This window comes from Lagenorhynchus albirostris, chromosome X (assembly GCF_949774975.1).
Source record: "Lagenorhynchus albirostris chromosome X, mLagAlb1.1, whole genome shotgun sequence".
NCBI classification, from domain to species: domain Eukaryota; kingdom Metazoa; phylum Chordata; class Mammalia; order Artiodactyla; family Delphinidae; genus Lagenorhynchus; species Lagenorhynchus albirostris.
Window position 1 is genome coordinate 72,301,771 of NC_083116.1, and position 24,855 is coordinate 72,326,625.

General features: G+C 50.8%; 1 protein-coding gene across 11 annotated transcripts in view; it reads right to left on the reverse strand.

Moving 5' to 3' along the window:
- The window catches only part of DLG3 (discs large MAGUK scaffold protein 3), a 64,526-nt gene that overhangs the window by 39,411 nt on the left and 260 nt on the right, over positions 1-24,855 (reverse strand). For 2 of the 11 annotated variants that reach the window (XM_060138623.1, XM_060138634.1), the window contains exons 1-9: positions 16,977-17,333; positions 13,624-13,674; positions 13,079-13,203; positions 12,699-12,868; positions 12,273-12,409; positions 11,778-11,922; positions 11,007-11,166; positions 9,184-9,340; positions 8,436-8,538 (exon numbers count right to left, since the gene is read on the reverse strand). In XM_060138623.1, the coding sequence (XP_059994606.1) occupies positions 8,436-8,538; positions 9,184-9,340; positions 11,007-11,166; positions 11,778-11,922; positions 12,273-12,409; positions 12,699-12,868; positions 13,079-13,203; positions 13,624-13,674; positions 16,977-17,333 (1,405 nt within the window). Of the gene's footprint in view, positions 1-7,447; positions 7,544-7,920; positions 7,959-8,435; positions 8,539-9,183; positions 9,341-10,241; positions 10,391-11,006; positions 11,167-11,777; positions 11,923-12,272; positions 12,410-12,698; positions 12,869-13,078; positions 13,204-13,623; positions 13,675-16,976; positions 17,349-20,514; positions 22,545-23,803; positions 24,055-24,855 lie in introns of those variants that run through there. The other 9 variants (XM_060138625.1, XM_060138628.1, XM_060138627.1 and 6 more) reach the window with 9 other exon arrangements.

Genomic DNA, 24,855 nt, shown 5'->3' on the forward strand with positions numbered 1-24,855 from the left:
TGTGCTCCGCAACGGGAGAGGCCACAGCAGTGAGAGGCCCGCGTACCGCAAAAAAAACCAACCAACCAACCAACCAAACAAAATCTCAAGACTGTGATTCAACAACAGTCTAGGTACAAACAGGAACTTGTGAATTTAATTCACAACTCACTTACACTTATCTAACACAGGATTTGAGTTAGAAGAAACATGTGAGATCATTTTGCACAGTCCCCTCATTTTACAGATCAGAAAACTGGGGCCCATGGGGACTTCCCTGGTGGCACAGTGGCTGAGAATCCGCCTGCCAATGCAGGGGACAAGGGTTCAAGCCCTGGTCCGGGAAGACCCCACATGCCGCGGAGCAACTAAGCCTGTGCACCACAACTACTGAAGCCCATGCTCCGTAACAAGGGAAGCCACTGCAATGAGAAGCCCATGCACCACAACGAAGAGTAGCCCCCCCCCGCTGCAACTAGAGAAAGCCCGCGTGCAGCAATGAAAACCCAACACACCCAAAAATAAAATATAATAAAATAATTTTTTAAAAAACCAATAAAACAATTACCCTATTGTGGAATATAAGTCTAAATCTTCAAACAAACAAAGCAACAGTGTAAATACCAGGGTCAAGATTTCAACAAGCAGCACATTAAATTAAAAAGAAATCCTAAAAAGCTATAAATAAATAAGAAATAATTCATTCTCTATATCATTCTAATCACTCTACCCCATCAGAAGAATCGATGTTTTACAGACACCAAAGCTCCTAGGATTTTGCCTCAAACCATGTAACAAGGACAAGAAAGCACCTGTCTAGCTAGGTTCAGAATTCTTTGCCAACTCTAGCTACCATGTCCTTAGGCTACATGGAAGACAAAAAAGCACAGTGCACACGAGTACACACACACACACACACACACACACACACACACACACACACACACACACACACACACACACACACACACACACACACACACACACACACACACACACACACACACACACACACACACCCCCTGTATATAAAGTTCAGCCCCAGGAGGCAAAACTGAAAAGAAAGCTAACATATTTCTCTCTTCTAAGTCTGCAAAACAGGGTGGGCCTAAAAGGGTGCAGCCACTTTGGGAAAGTCTGGCAGTTCCTCAAAAATGTTCAATGTTGTTACCTTATGACCCAGCAATTCCACTCCTAGGCATATATACCCAAAAGAATTGGGTATATATTTGACCGCACAAAAACCTCCCGTGAGGTTCATAGCAGCAGTATTCACAGTAGTTGAAAGGTGGAAACAACCCAAAAGTCCATCAACAGAAGAATGGATAAACAACTTATGGTATAACCATAGGATGGAATATCATTTAGCCTTAAAAAGGAATGAAGTGTTACATGCTACAACATGATGAACCTTGAAAGCACTATGCTGAAAGAAAGAAGACAGACACAAAAGACTACATGTTGTATGATTCCATTTATATGAACCAGCCAGAAAAGGACACTTTACAGAAACAGAAAGTAGATCAGTGGTTGCCTTGGGCGAGGGAAGGCGAGGGGAGGAGTTTGGGGGAAATGGGAAGTGACTGCTAATGGGACAGGACTTCTTTTTGGGGTGAGGAAAATGTTCTAAAATTGACTGTTGCACCCCTCTGAACATTCTAGAAACCACTGAGTTGTACACTTTAAATGGGTGAATTGTATGGTATGTGAATAAGCTGGAGGGTTTTCTGTTTTTTTTTTTAAGGTGGGCCCTATCATTTTTATCAGGTCAGCATTCCTAGATAAAATTATCCGTACCCACGCCCTCCAGCACACAGTGATAAGAGTGGAAAGGTAGTCCCTTATCCTCCTGGTTCCCTCTAATCACCTGAGTAATAACAGTTGGCTTGCTCGGGTCTCAAGTCAATTTATAAACAACGTGAGAATCAGGGGACTAAGCAAAGCAAAACAATAAGCACAAGAAAAGATGCTCAACATCATTAGCCATTCGGTAAATGCAAATGAGAAGCACAATGAGGACTTCCCTGGTGGTGCAGTGGTTAACAGTCCGCCTGCCAATGCAGGGGACACGGGTTTGAGCCCTGGTCCGGGAAGACTCCACATACCGCTGAGCAGCTAGGCCCGTGTGCCACAACTACTGAGCCTGCACTCTAGAGCCTGCGAGCCACAACTACTGAAGCCTGCGAGCCACAACTACTGAAGCCCGCGTGCCTAGGGCCCATGCTCCACAACAAGGGAAGCCACCGCAACAAGAGAAGTCCGCGCACCGCAACGAAGAGTAGCCCCCACTTGGCGTAACTAGAGAAAGCCTGCGTGCAGCAACAAAGACCCGATGCAGCCAAAAGTAAATAAATAAAAATTTTAAAAAAAGAAAGAAAAGAAAATCACAATGAGATATCACTTCACACCCACCAGAATGGCTAGAATCAAAAAAACTGATATTAATAAGGGTTGGCAAGGATGTGGAGAAACTGTAACCTTCACACTGCTGGTGGGAATGTGAAATGGTGCAGCCACAATGGAAAACAGACTGGCCATTCCTCAAAAGGTTAAACATAGAGTTGCCATATGATCCAGTAGGTATATATAACCAAGAGAAATAAAAACACATGCCCATGCAGAAAACTGCATACAGATGTTCAAAGATAGCATTCATAATAGCCAAAAGAGTGGAAATAACCCAAATGCCCATCAACTCATGAATGGATAAACAAAATGTGATATATTCATATAATAGAATAGTATTCAGTCCTGAAAACAAATAAAGTACTGATACATGCTACAACACAGATGAACCTTGAAAACACTATGTCAAGTGAGAGTAGCCAGTCATAAAAGACCATATATGAATCCATTTATACAAAATGTCCAGAACAGGCAAATCCATAGAAGCAGGAAGTAGATTAGTAGCACTGAGGGGGATGGGGAGGTTGGTGGGGCAGTGGGGTGGGGAGAGGCTGGGGGGACAGCTAAAGGATTTTTCTTTTTGAGGTGGTGAAATGTTCTAAAATTGACTGCTGTGATGGTTGCACAACTCTGTGAATTTTACACCACTGAATTACACCCTTAAATGAGTGAACTGTAAGTTCATAAAAAAATGAATGACAAATACAACTCTATTTCACTTGAAGAAATGGGAAATTCCTATTTACTGCATTAGTATTCTTAGGCCTGCACACATTTGCTGTTAAGTCAAGCCAACCAATTCCCATCTTTTGGCTCCTCCTGAGGTTCCCCCCACAATATCATTCTATGGTAGTCTTCCCAAGTCCAAGTTCCTTTTGCAGGAGAAGGGGCGTCTCCTTCAGGCTTCCAGCAGCCCCTCTACCCCCAGGTTACCTCCTCCTTTGGTACAGCAGTTTGTGGTCATCAAGACTTAAAAAGCTGACATTTGGGGCCTTACCTGCTGGCGCAGTGGTTAAGAATCCGCCTGCCAATGCAGGGGACACGGGTTCAATCCCTGGTCCAGGAAGATCCCACATGCCACGGAGCAACTAAGCCCGTGCTCCTCAACAAGAGAAGCCACTGCAATGAGAAGCCTGCGCACCGTAACGAAGAGTAGCCCCTGCTCGCCGCAACTAGAGAAAGCCTGCACACAGCAACGAAGACCCGATGCAGTGAAAAATAAATAAACAAAATAAATAAATTTATTAAAAAAAAAGCTGACATTTGGGAGTTGGCTTTAGTCCATCTGTTAACAGCTTCTGGCACCTGAAGAGTCTCAGAGCAGTATCTTCTGGGTAGAGAGAAGGGGCTCACAGCTTCTCTGCTGTGGAGAGAGGTCATTGTGGTCTCTTGGCAAAAGCCCTGGACACGAAGTTCTCAGGAACTCTGACTTCAAATTGTGATTATGCCCCTTACTGGCTGTGGGATCTTGATCAAGTCACTCAACCTCTCTGATCCTCACTTTCCTCATCTGTAAAATAGGGATAATACCACCTATCCCACAGGGATATCCTGAAGATTAATGCTTACAAAGCCATCTAGAATGCAGACATACTCAATAATTCAACAAAACATGTGCCAAGCTCTGGACTAGGTGCTGGGGCACAAAGAAAAATACAATGGTAGCTGCCTTCAAATTGTTCAGTGTAGAAATGCTGTTAACAGGAATTCATTTTCTTCCCTCCCTACATTAGCCTTCTTTTAGGATGGCAACAGGAGTTTCAGAACTTTGATTCTTTGCCTTGATAAACTTTCACCTCTGTGCTCTCAAAAGAGATCATGCTGATAGGGTGGCACCTATGTTTACATCTCTCATTCTCAAACAGGGGAGATGGGGTGGTAAACTTAAATGTTATGGGGAAAATATCCCTTTTATGCTTTCAAGTTATTACCAACACTTATCCTTACACTCTTCCAGGCCTTACTGAAGGTGTTTCCATGGTGAAAAGTGTGCTTCTTCAGCACTTTAAAATAAGTATGGAAAACCCTAGTTCTTTCTCATTCCCTGTACCCCCAGCCTGTATGGATTTATATTCCAGTTGAAAAGACTAGTCACAAAGGATCAGTTCCCAGTTTAGCTACCTTAGTGACCAATTTCTGGCTCACCTCCTGATTTGGGGTTCAGAATCTATGCTAAAAACAAAAGGGCTTTCCAGAAAAATACTAGCTGAGTTTATAAACAGAGGCTGACACAAAGCAACTAGGGAGGAAAATGTAGGAGATAGTTTCTAAATCAAAATGTTATAACATGAAAACCATCCTTCCCTTGGTGGAGCAATTCCACAAGTCACAGAAAAATATTTTTCATTTTAGAATAGATTGGAAGAGAGCCTCTGCCAAGAGCCAGTTGTTTCAATTTTCAATTTGAATTTTAAGCAGGATTATACATGCCCAAGAACATCATGCTATTTTTAGCTAAATAGGTAGGATTGCTGTGTCCACAACAGTTTGGAGCAATCAGGAGTGAAACTATTAAACAGCATCTCTCACTGTAGTAGCTTATCATTTGGCACTTCTATATCTATTTTAATATTTTCCAAAGCTTCATCATACAAATATTTGTAAAGCACCCATGCTTAGGCACAATACGAAGTTTAAATAGATAGACAAGGTTCCTATCTTCATTATGGGTTCAACCCATTAAGCAACCAGATATATGAAAGAATCTCACAGTTAGAGCAAAGTCAGAGCTGCCATCCAGCCCCTAACTGCCCAGATGAGATACATCAGGAAGCAACTGTCCTACACCTATCACCCTTCCAATGCTTGTACCATCTCTATGTATTCAAAAGAGAGGGGTAATGAAAATGTTCTAAAATCGACTGTGATGATGAATGCACAATTCTGTGAATACACTAAAAGCCACTGAATTGCACACCTAAATGGATGCATTGTATGGTGTATGAATCATATCTCAATTAAGCTGTTAAAAAAAGGAGAAAAATTGTTCTTACTCTGATTGCTCTAATTAGTCAAGGCTATTTTTTTTAAGCTCTCGTACTAAAGGATATCTAGCTAAAGGCTGCACTGGTTTGGCAATGGTGCCTCAAGGGCCACCATGGACACCACTCTAATCTTTCCCTCACCCTCTCTTCTATTATTTTCCCAGTTCCTTTCCTCTGCTCCAACTAGGTCTTAGGTTTCTCAGGTATTCCCAAGCACGATTTGTCCCAGCTGGTGGACTTCAGGATTAAACTGATTGCTGACCCTCGGCAACTTTCCCTTCATGACCTTAGGCAAGTCATGTCCCTGCTCTCCTGTCGCTGTTCTGGTTTGCACAATGAGGGGTTGGACTACGTGATCCTTTCCAGCTCCCACATTCCATGTGAAAAAAATACAAATGATGAACACTTACTTGGCCAATAACATACAAAGTCTCTGCCATTTTAGCCAACAAACATATATTTGGATTACTCATTTTGTAAATGCCTATGTGATGCAATCCTCCAAAGAACAGTATTTAACATAATTATAAAATGATCAACATGGAGTCCTTATTCTTAAAAACTATCATTTTATCAAAGAAAATTCAGAGCCCAACACGGAATGCTTGATAGTCTCTCTGGACCTGTTTCCAAGGGTCCATTTTTGAATGGAAAATAAAAAAAGCTTTTGCATGTTGGGGCCCTGTTGGATTTTCCAAACCAAAGGAAGAAATGAGATTGGGGTGGCAGAGACTTAACAACAGTAGTTCAACTAAATCCTAAGAGAAGAAAGGTTTTGTTTGGCAAATGGTAGAGAGACCTAGCATAAGACAGCACCCCGACAAACATCAAAAATGCTCAGAAATATGCCCAGAGAGCAATGAACACTGAAGGAATCCCTTTAGCCAGGACAACTTGCAGCTTTTTATGCAAATCAATTACATTCTCCTAACAAAACTCGGAGAAACATGTAGTCACCAGTTTCCAACATACTACCACCAAATTCACAGTATTGTTTCCATGTGCCCAGCATCAGTGAGCAAAACCGAAAGAAACACATCAATTTCTCCTTCACACACACACAAATATGCAAGAGAAACCATTTTCTTTGCAGAACCTACGTTGCCTAAGTTGTGGCCATGAAATGGATAAATATTGGTTGCTAATAAAAATCAGATGGTGAGCTCTACACTGAGAAGCAAACAGCACGCCCAAGCATCATAAAAACAATAGCCCTAATGTGTGTTTCTTGTCATTAAGCGGGACACCCAACATGGAAAGAAATGACTCAAAGTGTCCATTTGCATCCCTCTTTCCTACTACCTCAGACCAACAAGCTCTCCTGTTAGTCATCTCCCTACACTTGTCCCCATCAAAAGGGCCTAGTGCATAAGGTTGCAGGCCCCTCTCTTGTTGGCCTTCAGGCTCCTGGCTTGAGGCGCTGAACAAGGGGTAGGGGGGCAGCGGAAAGGACAAAGGTAGGCGCTTTCGATCCCTCACGGCTTTGCAGCAGGGCTGCCAGCCTTTCCCCATTCTCATCACGGAACAGAGCACCTGCCCTAAGGGACAAAGGCCGGCCTTACAAAGAGGAGGGGGAGGCGAAAGGAGTCGGCGACAGTCGCAAACGCTGGCAAACAAAAGCGGGCATGGGGGGGGGCCCGAGAACACCAAGCCCACCTCGGGGGTTCCCAGAGGTCGCCAGGTCGGGGTGGGGGGGAAAGGAGGCGTAGTAACGGATGTGGGGGAGGGGAAGACGGAGAAAATTCCTCTGAGGACCGAGATTAGGGAGCTGCTGGGGGCGCAGCCGCCGGCAGGAAGGAGAGTGGGGGGCGGACAGAGGTCCCAGGCGAGAAGGGGCAGAGTTCGTGGGTGGGGAGAGGTGATGGCCAAGAGGTGGAGGCCGGCCGGGGCTCAGCCGCGCGCATTGCTCCGCGGGGCCGCGAGGGACCCTCGGGAGGGGCTCCAAACGCGACCCAGGGATTCCGGGGAGAGCTCAGAGTTGGGGGCGCAGTGTGGGAAAAGAGAAAGTCTGAGAACAGAACCGTAGAGAGGCTAGGGGGGACTGTGAGGGGGCCTGACCCCCGTCCGCCCCACCTCACCTGGCGCCGGGTCGGAGTCCAGGTCTAGTGCTGAGAAACCGCCAGCTCCGGCCGGCCCCTCTGTCCCGCGCGGGAGACCACGGACACAAAGCGGGGCACGCGGGAGGAGGGGGGGAGGAGGGGGAGGAGGAGGAGGGGGAGGGGGAGGGGAGGGAGGAGGAGGAGACGCCTGAGGCGCGCGAGGCGGGGAGGGGGGAAAGGAGGGGCGCCCGCCGCCCTTCGCCTGGGTCAGGGGGCGGGGCGTGAGGCTGGAGGCCGCGCTCGGCCGGCCAATGGCCACCCCGCCGGCCGGCTGGCTCAGGCGCGCTATCCCGCAGCTCACCTCGGCACCTGGGCCTTGGCTGGCCCCAGCCAATCAAATGCTTTCATTTGCATAACCGGCCCCTCCCACTCGCCCAAGCCGGGGGACTGCTCCCGCAGAACACAAAGAAGGTCCCCAGCAGGGAAAGGGGGGTCCACTTCCGATTCCCTACCTGGAGAGCCTAGCATCACCTTTTCAGCGCGTTTATGGCTGTTTCACGGTCACCCTGATGAGGGGAGAAGTGGGGGGGTCATAGAGGTTTGGCCCAAGCACTCTTAAGAGGTTGGTACTCTTCTCCCTCAAGTCCTTCTAACCGAGAACTACCCTCCTGTTCCAGGGAACACAGTTATGTTCTTCGCCTCTTGAGCCCTCCGCCTCTGCCTCCCTCCCCTCCCCTTTTTCCAGTCGCCCCGATCTCTGCGCTTTCTCCCGTAAACTGCCGCCCACTACTGGCCTTCAGCTGCATTGCAGCCCTATTCACCAGGCTCTGAGCACAGCCTTGATTGATGCTCCCAAGCTGTCCAAACCTACCCCAGTCCAGAAGGAAAACGAGAGAGGAAGAGGTTACTGTACCAGTGTAAGAAAGGACCTAGTCAAGTGGCTTTGTTACCTATGATGGCAAAAAGCCAGCAGTTAGTAATAAGTCTAATCTCCCCAAATCATCTTGTTCCACCTTCCTTCTCCTACCTTCAGGTCTGTACTGGGCCACAATAGTGACTGACTGGCCAGCCCGTTTCAGAGCAGCCGCAGCCTGCTCATGAGTTGCATTCCTCAGGTTCACGCCATTCACCTGTCCAAAGAGAGGAGTTATGAGCCACCCCAAAAGCAAGAAAGGAGTCCTCTGTTGTCCTGAGTTAGGAGAGGGAGATGGGTAGACCATCTCTAAGCCTACTTGGATGCCTTTCTCATCCAAGGATGGGCAATATCCCATCCTTGCCCCTAGGATGAGACCTAAAGGATATATCTCTAGCATAATAATATCTTTGTGGGGGTCAAATGCCAGCCAGGGTTAAGATCCAAGAGATACTCACTTCCTCCTTAAGTATAAGTCTGGTTCCCTGTCCCTCACTAAGGACATCTATAAAGAGAATATGGGGCTTCCCTGGTGGCGCAGTGGTTGAGAGTCCGCCTGCTGATGCAGGGGACATGGGTTCGTGCCCCGGTCCGGGAAGATCCCACATGCCGCGGAGCAGCTGGGCCCGTGAGCCATGGCTGCTGAGCCTGCGCGTCCGGAGCCTGTGCTCCACACGGGAGAGGCCACAACAGTGAGAGGCCCGCGTACCACAAAAAAAAAAAAAAAAAAAGAGAATATGTTTTCTCCAGCTTTTAGCTTTCCCCCACTTCAAGAAGCATTCCTTGGAGACAGCCAGGTCTTCCCTCCTCCCTTTCAGACTGGCATAGCTCCCATCCTCCCACCTTGCCTTTGTCTCCTCACCGATAAGATCCGGTCTCCTCTGCGCAGCTCCCCACTCAGGTCAGCTGGGCCTCCTGCCAGGATGAAGGAGACGAAAATGCCTTCTCCATCCTCTCCTCCCACGATGTTGAAGCCCAGGCCTGTGGAGCCCTTGTGCAGGATGATCTTGCGGGGCTCTCTGGTGGGAAAGGAGTGGAAGGGTCAGGACAAAGTAGGTATAAACTGTTGTCCCTGCGAGGGCCAGCCTGGAACAAGGCCCATATGGCTGTAGACGGACTTAGGTTCCTAGGTATGATACTCTGTTGCTCCCTTTCTCTCCTGAAACCTGCTTGGCTGCTGTTTGCTTCCAGGTGCCAAGTTTCAGTTGTTCTTCCTCCCTTCTTCCTGAGGGCTTGGAGTCAACTTCCCAGTGGACAGTCTCCGACTCTCTCTGGTCAACAAACCCCTACCCTGGGCTCTAGAGACCATATCTCAGAGCCCACTCACTGGTCCTCTTCCTCCCCAGATTCTCCCATCCTACCAACTGGTGTGATTTGAACCCTGGGCCACAAGAAGGGGAATCAGTTAGGGGCTGTGGGATGGCCCTGGGGTTGATTGCACTCACCACCCACAAACTGTGCATACTTACTTTATACATGCTTCTCCGCAGTCTCAAAAATCCACCGACCAACTATGACCCCTCCTACTTTCCCCAACAACAGATTTAGTCAACAGCTAGCACTATGTACCCTTGCTGCGTGATGTGGGAGATAGAGATAAAGAAATCCCAGGTCCCCAGAAGAAGCTTAGGAGCCTAACTGAAGAGAGGAGACAAACACATGAAAACTCCGACTCCAACTAACCATGTCTAAGGAATCCCTCTGTAAATGGTCAGTGTCATCAAGTGAGAGCAGCTGCGGCTCCTGTATATCCATACAACCTGACTCAGCACACTTGCCCAGCCCACTGCCTTCACTTTAAGCATCTTTCATCTGAGGAGCCCCAGGTCCGAGGCTCTTCCTTTCTTGCTCCCAGTCTCAGGTGCGAGGCTCCTTCCTTGAGACCCGGATGCTCTTGCTAAAGCCCTCCTCTCCTCCTACCTGGCATCCCCTCCAGGCCGCAGGGAGCGGAGCGGCCAGGCCCACCTCTGCGAAGCCCTCCTCCGCGAAGCCCTCCTCCAGGCCGAGGCCGAAGCTGAGCCCAAGCCCAGGGGCAAGCCGGAGCCTGAGAATTTGCGTGCCCTCTCCATGGCTCCTCCAGCTCCCCCCCACCCCGCCCCCGCCAACTCCGTCCGCCTACCCTTCCGGCTCTACTGCAGCCAGCCCAGCAGCCTCCCAGGCCCCACCCTGCAGCAAACCTGTCCCCTGGAACCCCTGCCGGTCCAACCAGTTCCGCAGCGGCAGCAGCCTCCAGAGTGGGGCGGGGCCGTTCCCTGCGTGCCAGGCCACCTGGCCCGCCAGCCTCCCAGCATCCCGGACCAACGCCACCGGCTGAACTGCTCTCTTCTCTAACGTGGAATGGTTGCAGCAGAGGGGGCTGCAACTGTCTCGGGGCAGGAAATCCCGCAGCCTCCACCTCCTCAGCTCCCTAAACACTCCATCCTACCCTTTCTCTGCACTTTCGAATGGGGGCCACACACTTGGCACTCCCCCTGATGGTAGAACTTGTCCCTGCAGCCACCTCTGTCCCTCCTTAGGGTCCCAAGGGCCTGAGAGGGGGCCTCAGACCCCAAAGACACGAGGTATGAGGGCTTTATCCTCTTCTATGCCATACTACGAGGAGGCCTGTGGCCAGCCAGAAGCAATTCCTCTCCGCCCCATCCCTAGGTAGGATGCGGAGGGGTGGGGCGGGGGAGGGGGTCTTACCTGGTGAAGTCCTCCTCAGCCAGCATGTGCCTGGGGATAGGAGAGTAGCGGGCGGGGGGAACCTGAGGAGGAGCAGGGTAGCTGACCTTGCTCTCCACAGCCCCGAGATAACCCAGGCTGGAGTTATGGCTTATGTGGTTGTCAGCCAAGGCGGTAAAAGCTGGAATCGAGAAAGGGAGAGAAAAGTTCCGAGACCACTCCCCAGTGGTACCATACTCCACCCGCCACCAAGGGCTGACCACCCCCCCCACCTCAGATGTAAAGAGACCAGACCGAGGGATGCAGATTCCTCAGGCGTCTCCTCCCCACTCCACCCCCTAGGGTTCCTCCTCCACAGTTCCTTTCTGAATCCTGAGCTCACTCCTGTGAGTCTTAGAAAGAGCTAAAGTCAAGGCAATCTACAAAGAAAGGCATGACTAGAGGTGTGACTAATAATAATCCCTCACATCTCTATAGCCTGATACAGTTTTCCAAGGGCTTTCTCGTCCGTGATCTCATTTGATCCTTGCAGCAGTCCTATGAGGAGGGCAGCACATATATCATTAGCTCCTTTTTGCCAAAGAGGAAACTAAAGACAGGTGAAAGGGACTTGTCCAAGGGCACCCAGGTATAAGGGACAGGGCTGGGATTTGGACTCAGCTTTCCTGAGCACCAGTCTTATTCTCTCTCTCTCTCTCCTTCTCTCTCTCTTAACAAGGAGCATAAACTTGTTCCCTTCCAGAAACCAGGGGGCAAGGCTTCAGGACAGGGACAGGGCAGACTGGTACGTACTGCTGGCGTAGTCGGGGGGTGCATACATGTCGTTGAGGTGGAGGCTGCCTGGCTTGGCCACCTTCAGATAGACCATGTCAGATGTGTTCTTCAGCGAGGCCACAGCTTCCTCATGCCTCACATCCTGCAGATTGGTGTTGTTCACCTAGGAGAGGAGAGGCCTTAGGGCTAGCACTGGGGAGAAGAAGGGAGGGCCTCTGCAGGGAACACTGAGGGGTGCCCTTTCAGTGAAATTCAACAGTGCTCTATCTAACAGAGGTCCAAATACAGTGCTGTGAGGGGCAGAGAAGCAGGGGGTGGGGGGGGGGACAGGTGAGGGAGTTCCAGCCATGAAGAGGACTAGGGCCTTGCTATCTGGGGACACACAACTCAGATGATGCTCTTGAAATTTCCCATGATGCCTAGTCCCTGAGTGAGGTTCAGGTGGAGGGAGAGGCTACTAGAGCTCCACCTCCCCACCCCGCCATTTGGGCATCCCCAGGAAGGCTGTCTCACCGCCAGCAGCCGATCCCCGATCTGTAGGCGTCCATCCTTCTGAGCAGCACCCCCCTCAATGATCTTGGTGATGTAGATGCTGTTGTCTCCTGGGATGTGCTGGTTGCCAATCCCCCCAGCAATGCTGAAACCCAGGCCTGGGCAGGAGCCAGCAGGGAGTGGGAGAGGGACACAAGGAGAAGTTAGAACACGCAGTCAATCCCAACCCCCGCACCCAGCGAAGCCACCAGCCCCACAGGAGCTCCCCCCAGGGATCCCAAACACCAGGCTGCCATCCCGAGGTCAGTACAGGTGAGATGTGAGCTCAAGAAAGAAGGATGTGAGCTGCACCAGGGAGTCAGGAAGGAAGTGAGGGTATTCCCTTCCAATTCCTACAGGGCGAACCAGGGGCCTCTGGCCAGAGCACGAGAACCCAGAGGGCCGCACCTTTGGGCCCTTTGAGCAGGTTGACCTCCATGATGGTCTCTGGTGGGGGCTGTCGCCTCCGTACCACCAACCGCACCACAGGGCCGGCCTCCTTCAGTGCCTCCACCGCCCGGCTGTGCACCACCTCTGACACATCCACCTCATTCACCCGCAGCACACAGTCATTCACCCTGTGGGGGAAGCCCAAGAGGCATGACACCTTGCCACCCCCCCTCCACCCCCTCTCCCACCTCCTCCTCTTCCTCTCCCCTCCCCTTCCCCTCCCTCCTCACCCCTCCCCATCTCAGATCTAATTCAAGGGTCATCCTGCCAGGCGGCCCTCCTCCCCTCACCTCCATCCTGCCCCTGCCGTCCCCAGCCCTGCTTCCAGGCCACCTCACCCCAGCCTCCCGTCCATGGCAGCTGCTCCACCAGGGATAATCTTCGTAATAAAGATACCAGGGTCATCGGGGACATGGGGGTTGTCGATTCCACCAGCAATGCTGAAGCCCAGGCCAGAATTGCCCTGCAGAAGGAAGTGGAGGGGCACAGTTTTCTCACGCAGAAGGCATGGGGGAGGGTTTCCGGGGCCCCATCTACCCCTGCCCCCAAAGAGCAGCTTCTCCAGGCCTCAGAAGGGGCCACGGCAGGCTGGGGCACATTCGTCACCAATCTGGCCGATTCCCAGCCTGTGCTGACCATTCTGGCGTGGAGGCCTCAGCGAAGCCATTCCCTCCCCAATTCCCCAGGCCTCAGCGAGCAAGGTCAATTAATATTTGTTAGACAGTTGATTGATTGATGCAGTGATGCAGCCTCTGAGGGCCGCCGTTTCCCCATTCTCTCAATGCAGGTCCCCCACGAGTCTTGAGACCAAGGTTCAGGGCCCTCCCCTCTCCCCGTTCTAACCCTGCCCTCCCATTTTATCCTGCCCCACCTCCAGACTCACCCGCTCAAGGACTATCTCCTCATACTTGAACATGCCATCACTGCCATTCACCTAGGGGAAGACACAGGCAGGGCCCTAAGTGCCTCCTGCGCCGCTCCCCCCTACCCCCGGTCAACCTGCTTGTCCCCCAACTCCCCACAGAGTAGTAGGAGAGCCCAAATTGACCCTGAGACATCTGTTGGCCACAGATGGGACAGGCTGACCCTGAGGAGGCCCCCCCCTCCCCTTGCTTCCAGCCATATCAGGCCCAACCCAGCTGCTCATTTAGCCCAGATCAATTGTTTGGGACCGAGCCAGCCAGTGGTGCACTCACCAAGAGGCTCGGGGTTCACTAGGAGGGGTGCAGGGCTGGCCTGAGGGGGATGGCAGAAATTGAACATGGCAGGCAAACCATGCCACACTCAGCATCCGTGGGGGCACCCAGTGGCCTGGACAGGGACCTGCACCCCTTCTGAACAACAGCTCTCCCTGACTTGGGATCACAGACTCCCACCATGTCAGAGCTGGAAGGGCAGCAGATACCATCTTGTTCAACCTCTCCCATGTGACAGATAGTGACACTGAGGCCCAGAGAGGACGCAGGTTGTGCCTAAGGGCACACTGGGAGTTAGTGGCAGAGCAGGGGCTAGAACCTGGATCTCCACATGCTCTTTTGAGTGAAGCAAGCTGCCAAGGCCATTGATGTTCTGGCCACTCATCACCTTGCCCAGCAAAGCTCGTGGGAAAAAGAAAAGTTCCCCCCTTCAGAGTACCTCATGAACCCTCATTCTATCTCCTGTGTCCCCAAGAACCCAATTCCTCAAATGGGCAGAAGTCAATCCATTTTCTATCGAGGGGCTTTTGATCCCGAACCCTTTGTGTTTCCCAGCAGAAAGGGATCTGCTCGGGAGTCAGAGGCAAAGCCAGGGGTAGGACAGGAGCAGAGTGGACAAGATGCCCCATGAGGGAGAAGCTGATGACCCATGGACTGATTGGCAGCAGAGTCCACAGCCTTCAACATGCAATAGCCACAGGAGGAGAAGCGAGGGAAAGGGATGGAAACAGGGTTGGTCTGACCAACCCATAGAGATGGCCTCTCAGACAGGACTTACTTGTGGCCACTGTCAAGTGAAAATATGATTCTGGACAGACAAGTAGCACCTGCTCCCTGGCTTTCACTCTTATCTCCAAGAATGGAGGAGCCCTCTTGCCTCTCTCCCCAGATAGCCTGGTGCCCCTCCCCCATCTTTCTCTGGCTGTGTTGCCCCTTTCCTGACCCCTGGTCTCCTCGTCGGAAGAGGGAAGCTGCAAACCCAGGGTGAGGGCTCCTCTGCATGCCCTGCTCTGCTTCCCCTCCCACCTACACCCCACACAGCTTTGGCTTCGAAAAGCAGAGAGGAGGAGAGGGCTGGCTAGTCATGCCTCCACCTTTTCTGAGCCTGGCCCCAGGGCTTTTTGCCCTGCAGCCCTAGGAGTTGGTGGGAGGATTCTCACTGCAGCCCTACTCCTGTCCCTGATCCCAGGAGGAAGAACCGATGGCTCTTAAGAGCCCGCAAACCAACACCACTGCCTGAAGTACCATGCAACAGACACATAGGCAAAAGGATTTCCATGTAGCTCTTGTATGCATCTGGTACACCATGTGTGCCCACATGTGATAGCCATGCTTCAAGTCCAGCTCTGGTGAGACCCAGCAGCTCCCAGCTTCCACTGGTCCACCCTCCAGCCTCCCACCACCCCCCTCAGGGAACCTGCTCCCAGGGCCAGGAGCCAGCCAGGGATCAGCCCTGGCAAAGAAACCTTGACCAACTGGCCCAGCCTTGGGACTGGCACCTATCTACCAGTTGAGCAGGACAAGCACAAGAGAGTGTTTACAAGGGTAGGGCCCCAGGATGGAGGAGAATCCGCTAGAGAGGGCAAGGGGCCAAGGCAAGGGACACAGGAAACAGTCAGTGTGGACAGACAGAAGGCCAGAACCGAGGACTCCTCTCCCCAGGAAGTCCCCACCTTTGCTTCTGAGTGAGAGCACATCTGATCCCCAGAGGGGGACAGAGGTGGCCAGAACGGTCACCAGCTTGGGGCAGCCAGCACCTGCCCTCCACAACAAAGCCTCCTCCTCCCCTCTCCCTACCCTGGGGGCTGCAGAGCCGAATAACCAGACAGGCCCTCCGCCATGCATGCCAGGGACCCGGCTCTGCCGGCCCAGCCTCCATTTTGCTGCTTCTCCCACAGATGCTCCTTCCATTTTCTAAGCTGGCAGTTTATTTAGGCTGGGAGTGGAAGCCGGAGTTGTGCCCAGCACCCAGGGGTTCCCAAGCTGTGCCAAGTCAGGACTGGGGGGCCAAGTTCTCCCACATCTTGCGGTACCCAAGGGGAAGATGCCCCACCGGGGCCAGTCCCTGCACCATAGCAGCTGCCCCTTGCCTGGCTCCAGGCATCATGCCTGTTCTGGAGCAAGGAAGCTGGCTTCAGTCCCCCCCTCGCCCCCTGAGTACACATACACACTTCAGAGCTGCTTGGACAAAAGAGTCCATCCTTCTCAGCAGCCTCTCAGCCTTGCTTGGGACGTGTCTCTCGCCTCCTCCCCCTCCCCTCCCTTGCCTGTCAAGCGCCTCTCACCAGGGACACCACACACGCGCGCGCACGCGCGCGCACACACACACACACACAGAGGCACACGCGTGCACACACTTGCAGCCACATGCTCATATACATGTAGCCACACACACACAGGCAAACACAGCCAAACCTGCAGCTTCATCTACAGAGACACCTCCACATCCAGAGAGACGTCCCCACATGTCCATGTGCACATTCACACACAAAGGGACTAGGACGGAGAGGGACTCATGGCATCAAGGGATGAAGCTCAGCAAGCTGGGCACATGGGCTCCTCGACATAGATTCACAGGAGCTCCACTGCCTTCCTCCACACACCTCAACACACACACACACACACACACACATACACGTCCCCCCTACACAGAGCACCTTGCCCCCTCCTCCCCTCCTGTGGAGACACACACCGCACACAGCCCCCGCAGAACCTCCCGCCCCCTGCCAGACACAGAGACACTGCTAACCCCCCCCCCGCCCACACTGAGGCGAACCCAATCCCCCCACACGGGAGAATGTGCCCCTCCGCCATGCCTTCGCCTCCTGACACACAGCTCCTCCCAATCCCCTCCAAATGGAGACCCCCAAACAGACACACTGGGAAGCACACACCGCCTCTCTTGGCCCAGCTGCAATGCTAGGGCTCAGGGTCTGCGGGCTGGGAGCCCTGGGAACCCGTGCTGCACCCCAGGCCTCCAGGCGCCCACTCCCCAGCCCCCGTGCGTTGCCCCACCACCACCCCCTCTGCTGATCCATACCTGCTCATACCAATCCCGGTTGGTACAGGTGCACTCGGGCCACCAGCTGGGGCCGCTGCCGTTGAGTTTGGGGGTGCTCTTGCCCGGGACTGGCTTAGGGGGCACTGGCCCCACATCCCGGCCGGTGGGAATGAGCTTGGCCTTGGTGCGGGGGGTGGGGGTGGCCCCCGCCTGCGAGGGCAGGGTCTGCGAGCTGTAGCCCCCGTAACCGGCGCTGGCTCCATTGCCCCCACCTGGCCCGTAGGGGTCGGGTACCTGCCAGTCCCCGTAGCCGGGAGGCTCGAGGCGCCGCAGGGCGGCCAGGCGGGTCACCTCATAGCACTCGGGGCACTTACAGCAGTGCTGGTGCTTGTGCATGGCACTGCCCCCCGCGGCCCGGACCCCCCAGCCCACGCCGGTTTCCACACCGCCGCTGCCGCCGCCGCCGCTGCCGCCAGGCTCCCGGGCACACTCACACTGCTCGGACCAGGAAGGGGGGGGCACCCGTGGGGGCGCCCGGGCGGAGCGGGGCCTGGGGCCGGGCGGGCGTCCCGGGGCCTCTGCCCCCACGCTGCCCCGCACCCACGGCTCCCCCTCCAGCACTGGCGGCTCCGTGTCGCCCGTCGTGGCTCCTGGGCCGAGGCCCAGCGGCAAAGAAGAAGCGGGAGCCTGGGCAGAAGCTGGGTGCTGCGAGGACCGCTCCCGCACTGGTCCCCAGGATGGATCTGAGTGGAGTCAAGAGCATCTCTCCCTGGCTCCCTTCTCAGTTGATTCCAGCCAATCAGCGTGCAGAGTCAGGCAGCGGCAGCGGCAGCGGCAGGAATGCTAAACAGCGGCTCCTTAAAGGAACAGAGGCAGTGGCGCCCCCAGGCTCAGCCCCAGCTCCCCAGATATCGGGGGTAGGGACAACCCTAGGGCAGGGACAGGGCACTTGTGCCACGGGTGAGCTCAGCCCCCACTCTCGTGCCCCCTAATCTCCAATTTCAGCCTGTCCTCGGCCCACTCCACCCCACCCCACTACCAAGAGGGAGTTGCAGGGAGATGCTCAATGGGTCCCCGGGCTTGCTCTGAGCTGGGGCCACCAGAAGTAAAGACTTGAGGCGGCAGAACAGATCGAAGGGACGTTAGAGCAGGGTGAGGGAGGTGCTCTCTCCTAACAGGGGACCAAGGAAGAGGGCAGCTTAGGAGGCTACTCTCTTGTCAGGGCCTCTTCCTCAGGACTATTGTTCTCTCAACCTCTAGGCCCCGAAATGACTGCAACCTCACACTTGACCTGCTTCCATCACCAATGAGGGACTCAAGCCTAGAACAGAAGGAAAGGAAAGCTCTAAGCTTTTGTCCCTGGTGCACAGATTCCTGTCTCCTCAACTCCACTCCTGCATGGTTATGATGGGGGAAAGAGCTTCAGGATGCCAAGAGAGTAAAGAAAGTCCAGGGCAGAAGGAAAGGTAAGAAGAGATCTGAAGTGAAAGAAATCTGGGTGTCTGGAGAAGAAGTTGGGAATACTTATCCAAGGACATTTCCTTAGCCTCTCCTGGCTCAGTCTGTTGGCGGATGGAAGAAGGATGACATGCTGGGAAAACTCTTATCTTTTTGCTGTTCTTTATGTCATTAGCTACCAATTATTGAATCTTCACAAAGTCCTAAGTGCTTTACATGCAAACAAAAGCCCTACCAAGGTGCTACTATTATTATCCGACTTTTACCGAGAAATTGAGGCTCAGAGATGTTAATACAGCTAGGTTACACAGGTGGAAGTCACAGAATCACGATGCAAATCCTGGCCATTTGACTCCAGAGTCCACGCTCTGAACCACTCAAGTCCAACAGGTCTATTCTAAGTTCTCCTGCAGATCTCAGATCTCAGTTCAACAAACATTCATTGCACACCTACTCTGTGCAAGACCTTGACCTAGGCCCTAGGGCTACAGAAATTCATTCTTAAGTCAACAGGCATTCACTGAGCACCTGCTATGTGCCAGACACTGTTCTAGGATTTGAGGATATAGCAGCAAACAGAACAAAACACAATAAATCCCCGCCCTTGGGGTGCTCACATTCTAGTGAAAGGGCACAGACAAAAAATAGCACAATAAATAAATGAAGTATATACTACGATATATGGTGATAAGTGCTATGGGAAAAAAGAAAAAGAGCAGAGAAAGCAGGATTGGGAGTACTAGGGAAGGACATGAGGTTGTGATCATTTTTCTTCAGGTTTTTTACCCCTGCATTTTAACATGAGAATTTTCAAACATACAGAAAAATTGAAAGAATTTTACAGGGAACAAACATCCAATTGCCACCTAGATTCTCATTAACATTTTACTATACTTGCTTTATCACATGTATATCCTCCACATATCCTCTCCAACTTTTTTAAAAATGACAATTTGCAAACATACAGAAATGTTGAAAGAATAGTACAAGGGACACCTATATATCTTCCTCATAGAGCCAACAACTGGCAATGTCTTGTTATATTTGCTTTATCGATCTATCTACAATTTCTTCTGAACCGTTCAAATGTACGTTATAGATTTCATTACACTCCTCCCCTAAATATTTCAGCATTCATCTTGTGGGAATAAAGACATTCTCCCACATAACCACAATATGATTATGACATCTAAGAAAATTAACAATAATTTCATATCATCTAATATCGTCTAATGTCCAGTCTATATTCAAATTTCTCCAAACTTGCCTTTTATCTTTTTTTTTTAACATCTTTATTGGGGTATAATTGCTTTACAATGGTGTGTTAGTTTCTGCTTTATAACAAAGTGAATCAGTTATATATATACATATGTTCCCATATCTCTTCCCTCTTGCGTCTCCCTCCCTTCCACCCTCCCTATCCCACCCCTCCAGGCGGTCACAAAGCACCGAGCTGATCTCCCTGTGCTATGCGGCTGCTTCCCACTAGCTATCTACCTTATGTTTGGTAGTGTATATATGTCCATGCCTCTCTCTCGCTTTGTCACAGCTCACCCTTCCCCCTCCCCGCCTTTTATCTTTTTTAACATCAGAACCTAATCAAGGCTGTCACATTGCATTCGTGTCTTTAGCCACTAGAACAGCCCCAATCTTAAAAGAAAACCTTTTTATTTTGAGATAATTATAGATTTACAAGGAAGTTGCAGAGATAGCACAGAGAGGGCCCGTGTACCCTTCACCCAGTTTTCCTCAATGATTGCATCTTACATAATTATAGTACAATATCAAAACCAGGAAATTGACATTGGTATAGTGTGTGTATAGTTCTATACCATTTTACCACATGCAGAGATTTCTGTAACAACCACTGCAATCAAAATACAAAACTATTTCATCACCACAAAGACCTACTGGTGTCATCATTTTAAAAGGTTGAGGAAAGTGTAAAAAAATTACCTCCCTTTAGGTCTCTTTACCATGTCTCATTTATAGTACGGTTGTCTTAAATATTTCCTCTACATATACTGAGCTTCATATCAGATGATGTTTTACTTATTGCTTCAACCATCAAACATTATTTAGACAACTCGAGAGAAGAAGGAAAGTCTGTTGTACATACTTACGTTTTTACTCATTCTATGCTTTCTTCCTTCCCGATGTTCCAAGATTTCTTCTTTTATCATTTCCTTTCTGTTTTGAGGACTGCCTTTAACCACTCTTTTAGGGTGGGTCTGCTGGTGTCATGGTCTCATAGCTTTCCTTTTTCTGAGGATATCTTGATTTCTCCCTCATTTCTGAAGGATATTTTCACTAGATATAGCATCCAGGCTTGGCAGTTCTTTTAACACTTGAAATATGTTGTTGCCACTTCCTTCTGGCCACCATGGTTTCTGGTGAGAAATCGCTGATACTTGAATTGTTTTTCCCCTGTTGGTAAAGTGGTGTTTCTCTCTTACTGCTTTCAAGATTTTCTCTTCGTCTCGTTTTTAAAAGTTTGATTATAATGTGTCTTGGCATGGATTTGACTTTATCCTGTGTTGCGGGTTTGTTCAGCTTCTTGAATCTGTAGGTTTGTGTCTTTTGCCAGATTTGGAGGATTTTCAGCCATCATTTCTTGAGGACTTTTTCGCCCCCTCCCTTTCTCTTCTCCTTCTGGGACTCCGATGACATGAATGTTAGGTCTTTTGTTATAGTCCCACATGTCTCTGAGGCTCTGTTCATGTTTTTGTTTTTAGTCAAGTCACCTAGTCAAGTCTGTCCTTTTCTCCTTCTTTTAGCATCTTCCTATGTTTGTTTTATATATCACATACAGAGTTTTAGCTGTCCTTAGTGGGAGAAATAGGGAGAAGCATGTCTACTCCACTTGGGTCCAGAACTAGAAGTCTCCCATCTTTATTTTTTTTAAATTAATGACACTGGCTTTTTGAAAAGTACAACTCAGTTGTTTTGTAGAATATCCTACTTCTGGATTTGTCTGTTGTTGTTGTTTTTCCCCTCGTGGTGTCATTTATCTTGTTCCTCTATACCCTGTACTTACTGTAAACTGGAAATTAGAATAGAGGCAATCTTAAATAGGCTGGTCAAGGTAGGCCTCACTGAGAAAGTGACATTTGAACAAAGACTTGAGGGAGGTGAGGAAGGGAGCCATGCAGAAGAGTATACCCAGCAAGGGAAGAGCCAGTGCAAAGGTCATGGGTAAGAAGTGCATCTGGCTTGTTCGAGAAACAGCAAGGAGGACCAAGCAGCTGGAGCAGAGTGAGAGGGAGAACGTACTAGGAGATACGATCAGAGATTTAGTAGGAGACCAGATTGTATAGGGCCTGTAGGCCATTGAAGGATTTTGGCTTTACTCTGAGAGAGATGGGGAGCCATTGGAGAGTTTTTGTGCTGAGAACTGACATGATCTGACTTGTGTTTAGCAGGATCACTCTGGCTTCCATGTGGAGAATAGGCCACAGGGGACAAGGGTGAAGCAGTGAGACCAGTCAGGAGGCTACTGAGGTGATGCCAGAGAGACGTGAGTGATGGTGGTTTGGACCAGGGTGGTAGCACTGGAGGTGATAAGAAGTGATTGGATTCTGGATGTATTTCGAAGAGAGAGTCAACAGGATTTGCTGACAGATTGAATATGAGGTGTGGTTCCAAGGTTTTTTGGCCACAGCAACTGGAAAGGTGAAACTGCCATCGACTGAGATGAGGACTGCTTTAGGGGAGGGGTCATTTGGGCAAAAAAGATCAGGTGTCCAGATTTGGACATGTTGAGTTTGAGATGTCTATCAGACATCCAAGTGGCAATGAATAGTAAACAGACCCTGTCGCCAAGATGCTCAAAGTTAGAGAAATGGACATGTAGAAGCATTTCATTACAATAACTGTGAAAAGTGCTATTTCAGAGGGGTATACAAAAAAGCAAGTTATCAACTCTACTTGTGGGTGGCGAGGGGCTTACGAAAAGTTTCATAAGAGATGATATTTTTAGTTTGCTCCTGAAGGGTGACTAGGTGTTCATTAGGTAGAGAAAAGAGAGGAGTGTCTTGTTTCCTGTATTCTTAGACCCTGGCACACAGTGGTTGCTCAGCCACACCCAAGCCAGTCACTAGTTGTGTGACCTTGGCCGTTACTTTACTTCTTGAGCTTCAGTTTCTTTATCTGTGAAATGGAAATCATCATAGGGTTTTTGTGAGGATTAAATGTAAAACATTTAGCACATTACCTTGTAACAGTGGGTTAGGGTTAATTATTATTGTTGAATGAACAAATGAATGAATATCTTCCTTCATGACCAAGTCTAGGCTAGGCTGGTAACTCAGGACCTTAAAGTCTTTTATATGCTCAGCAGTTTGCCAATACTATAGAGTGCTAGACTCTTTTCCTACATCCTAAAAGTAGCTCAGGAAAAACAAAAAACAAAAAACACCCTATAGCCTGGGCCTCTGAACTGCTCTGATTGAGGAATAAACATTGCTAAGCCTGGAGTGAATGGAGAGGGTCAAACTGCCTTCCCCACACCCCGTCCCTATTTGACTGCTCTCTCTCTCTCCTCTCTCCCTCTCTCTCTCTGTCTCTCTCTGTCTCTCTCTGTCTCTGTCTCTGTCTCTCTCTCTCTCTCACACACACACACACACACACACACACACAAACACACACAAACACACACACATTTTCATTTTTAATGAATATGAGTTACATCCCTTTACATTCATAGTGAGCTTCTCCCCACTCTACAGGCTCTCTGATGCTCAGACTGGACTTGGTTGGCAAGTCAGCAACCTTGAGATGCTTTGACACTTGGAATCCCCTCCCAACTGCTAGAGTTCCAGCCTGAGGCCCCAGGGAGACAGGCGCCCCCTACAGGTCGAAAACAGCCCACGCCCCTGCAGGCGGTTGTGGTTGCTAGGCAACCGGGAGGCCCGCATAGAGACTGAAGCCACAGAGGAGCCTGAGAAGGGATTTGGGAGAAGGGGACTGTTTCTCACTCCTATCCACCGTTTCTCCAGCACCCTCCCTCAGCAAACTGATGGGGTTAGGGCAGTGCGGCCCGCTGCTGTCTGATAATCTGGGCTCATTCTTGAAAGTACAGCTTCACTGGGTGACCCCAATCTTTTTGTGTGGAGAAATAATCACCCTTGCCCCAAAGCCCTCGGGTTTCACCTGGGAGCCAGAGACTGGGATTGCTGAAAGCAGGAAGTTTCTGGTTTGTGAGTAAGGGGCATTGCTGTGGGTGTGCATCCTTGGTGGATGGGAATTCTAGCACATTGGGCGTGGGTAGGAATAATTTTGGTGATTAGTCTACTTAGGTATCAAGATTTCCCCACCTTTCCCAAGGTATGGATTAGGGAACTCCTACTTTCGCCCATTAAAATAAAAAGGCCCCATAGGAACGACAATATATAAAGGATCATTCATACCTTGGTGGAGACAAGTTTCTCAGTGGCTTTCCTGAATTAGATTTCTCTATGGAGTAGGGAGAGATCCTGAGGTCTGTTGACCCCTGTGAGTAGGGACAGAGCCCAACAAGAGGGAAAGAAACAAAAAGAAGAATGGCAGGGTAGGAACACAGAATTCGGCAGCTTCCTAGTACTGTGTCTGGTTTGGGGCTAGCAAATCCTGTCAGCTCTGTGCCCTCTCTGTTAGGACCATGCTGAAGTATTCCGTCCTTAGGACCGCCTTTGGGGACCAGAAATCCACAGCTTTTCCTCCTAGTAACCTAGCATTCTGGCCCAGGAGTAGGTCCAAGCAGGCCGAAGCCGTGGGCACAATAATCCCTCCACTTGGGACTCATCTCTTCACAATCAGTACAGCAGGAGCTTCATTGTGGCAGAGCCCCAAGCCATGGCAAGCTTAGGGGAGAGCTGTACCCGGAGTCTCATCGTGGGCTTTCCCTCAAGAGTTCCAAGGTAGAGATACCAGGCTGAGGTACTGGCAGCCAGAGAGGTCCTGGTCCAGCCACTGCCCCAGTCCACAACATCTCCACAGCCGCACGATGGCAGGGGGAGGCTCCTTGCTCCCTGTGTTCTAAACTGAACTGGGTCGGGGCTGTGCCTTAGCTCTATTAATAGCCCCCTAGCCCAGCCTGCTAGCCCCAAACCCGGATGCCAGAAGCTGTGAGTCAGCAGCTAAAAATAACGAGAGCAACTGCACCCAAACCCCAATGAGCAGCGCCCCTTGGCCCTCCACCCTCAAGTTTTTGTTAATCTCAGCCTCCAGTCCAGGACCTTACAGAGGTTAAGTGCGCCATAGCTGTCCAGTCCTCCTGGGAAGAGAGGAAGGATGGACGGTGGCAGGCTCAGGGCTGAGTGCTCAAGGCTAGGGACTAGGGGCAAGGGCTTGGGGCATTCCGGCAGAGAGTCTAGACTCTGAGGCTAGAGGACTGCAGCTGAGAGCCTGGGAGCTGAGAGGTGGAGGCTGCGGGGGTTGGAAACCCTGGATGTGGTCAGGGTCAGGTCGGAATGGGAGGGGA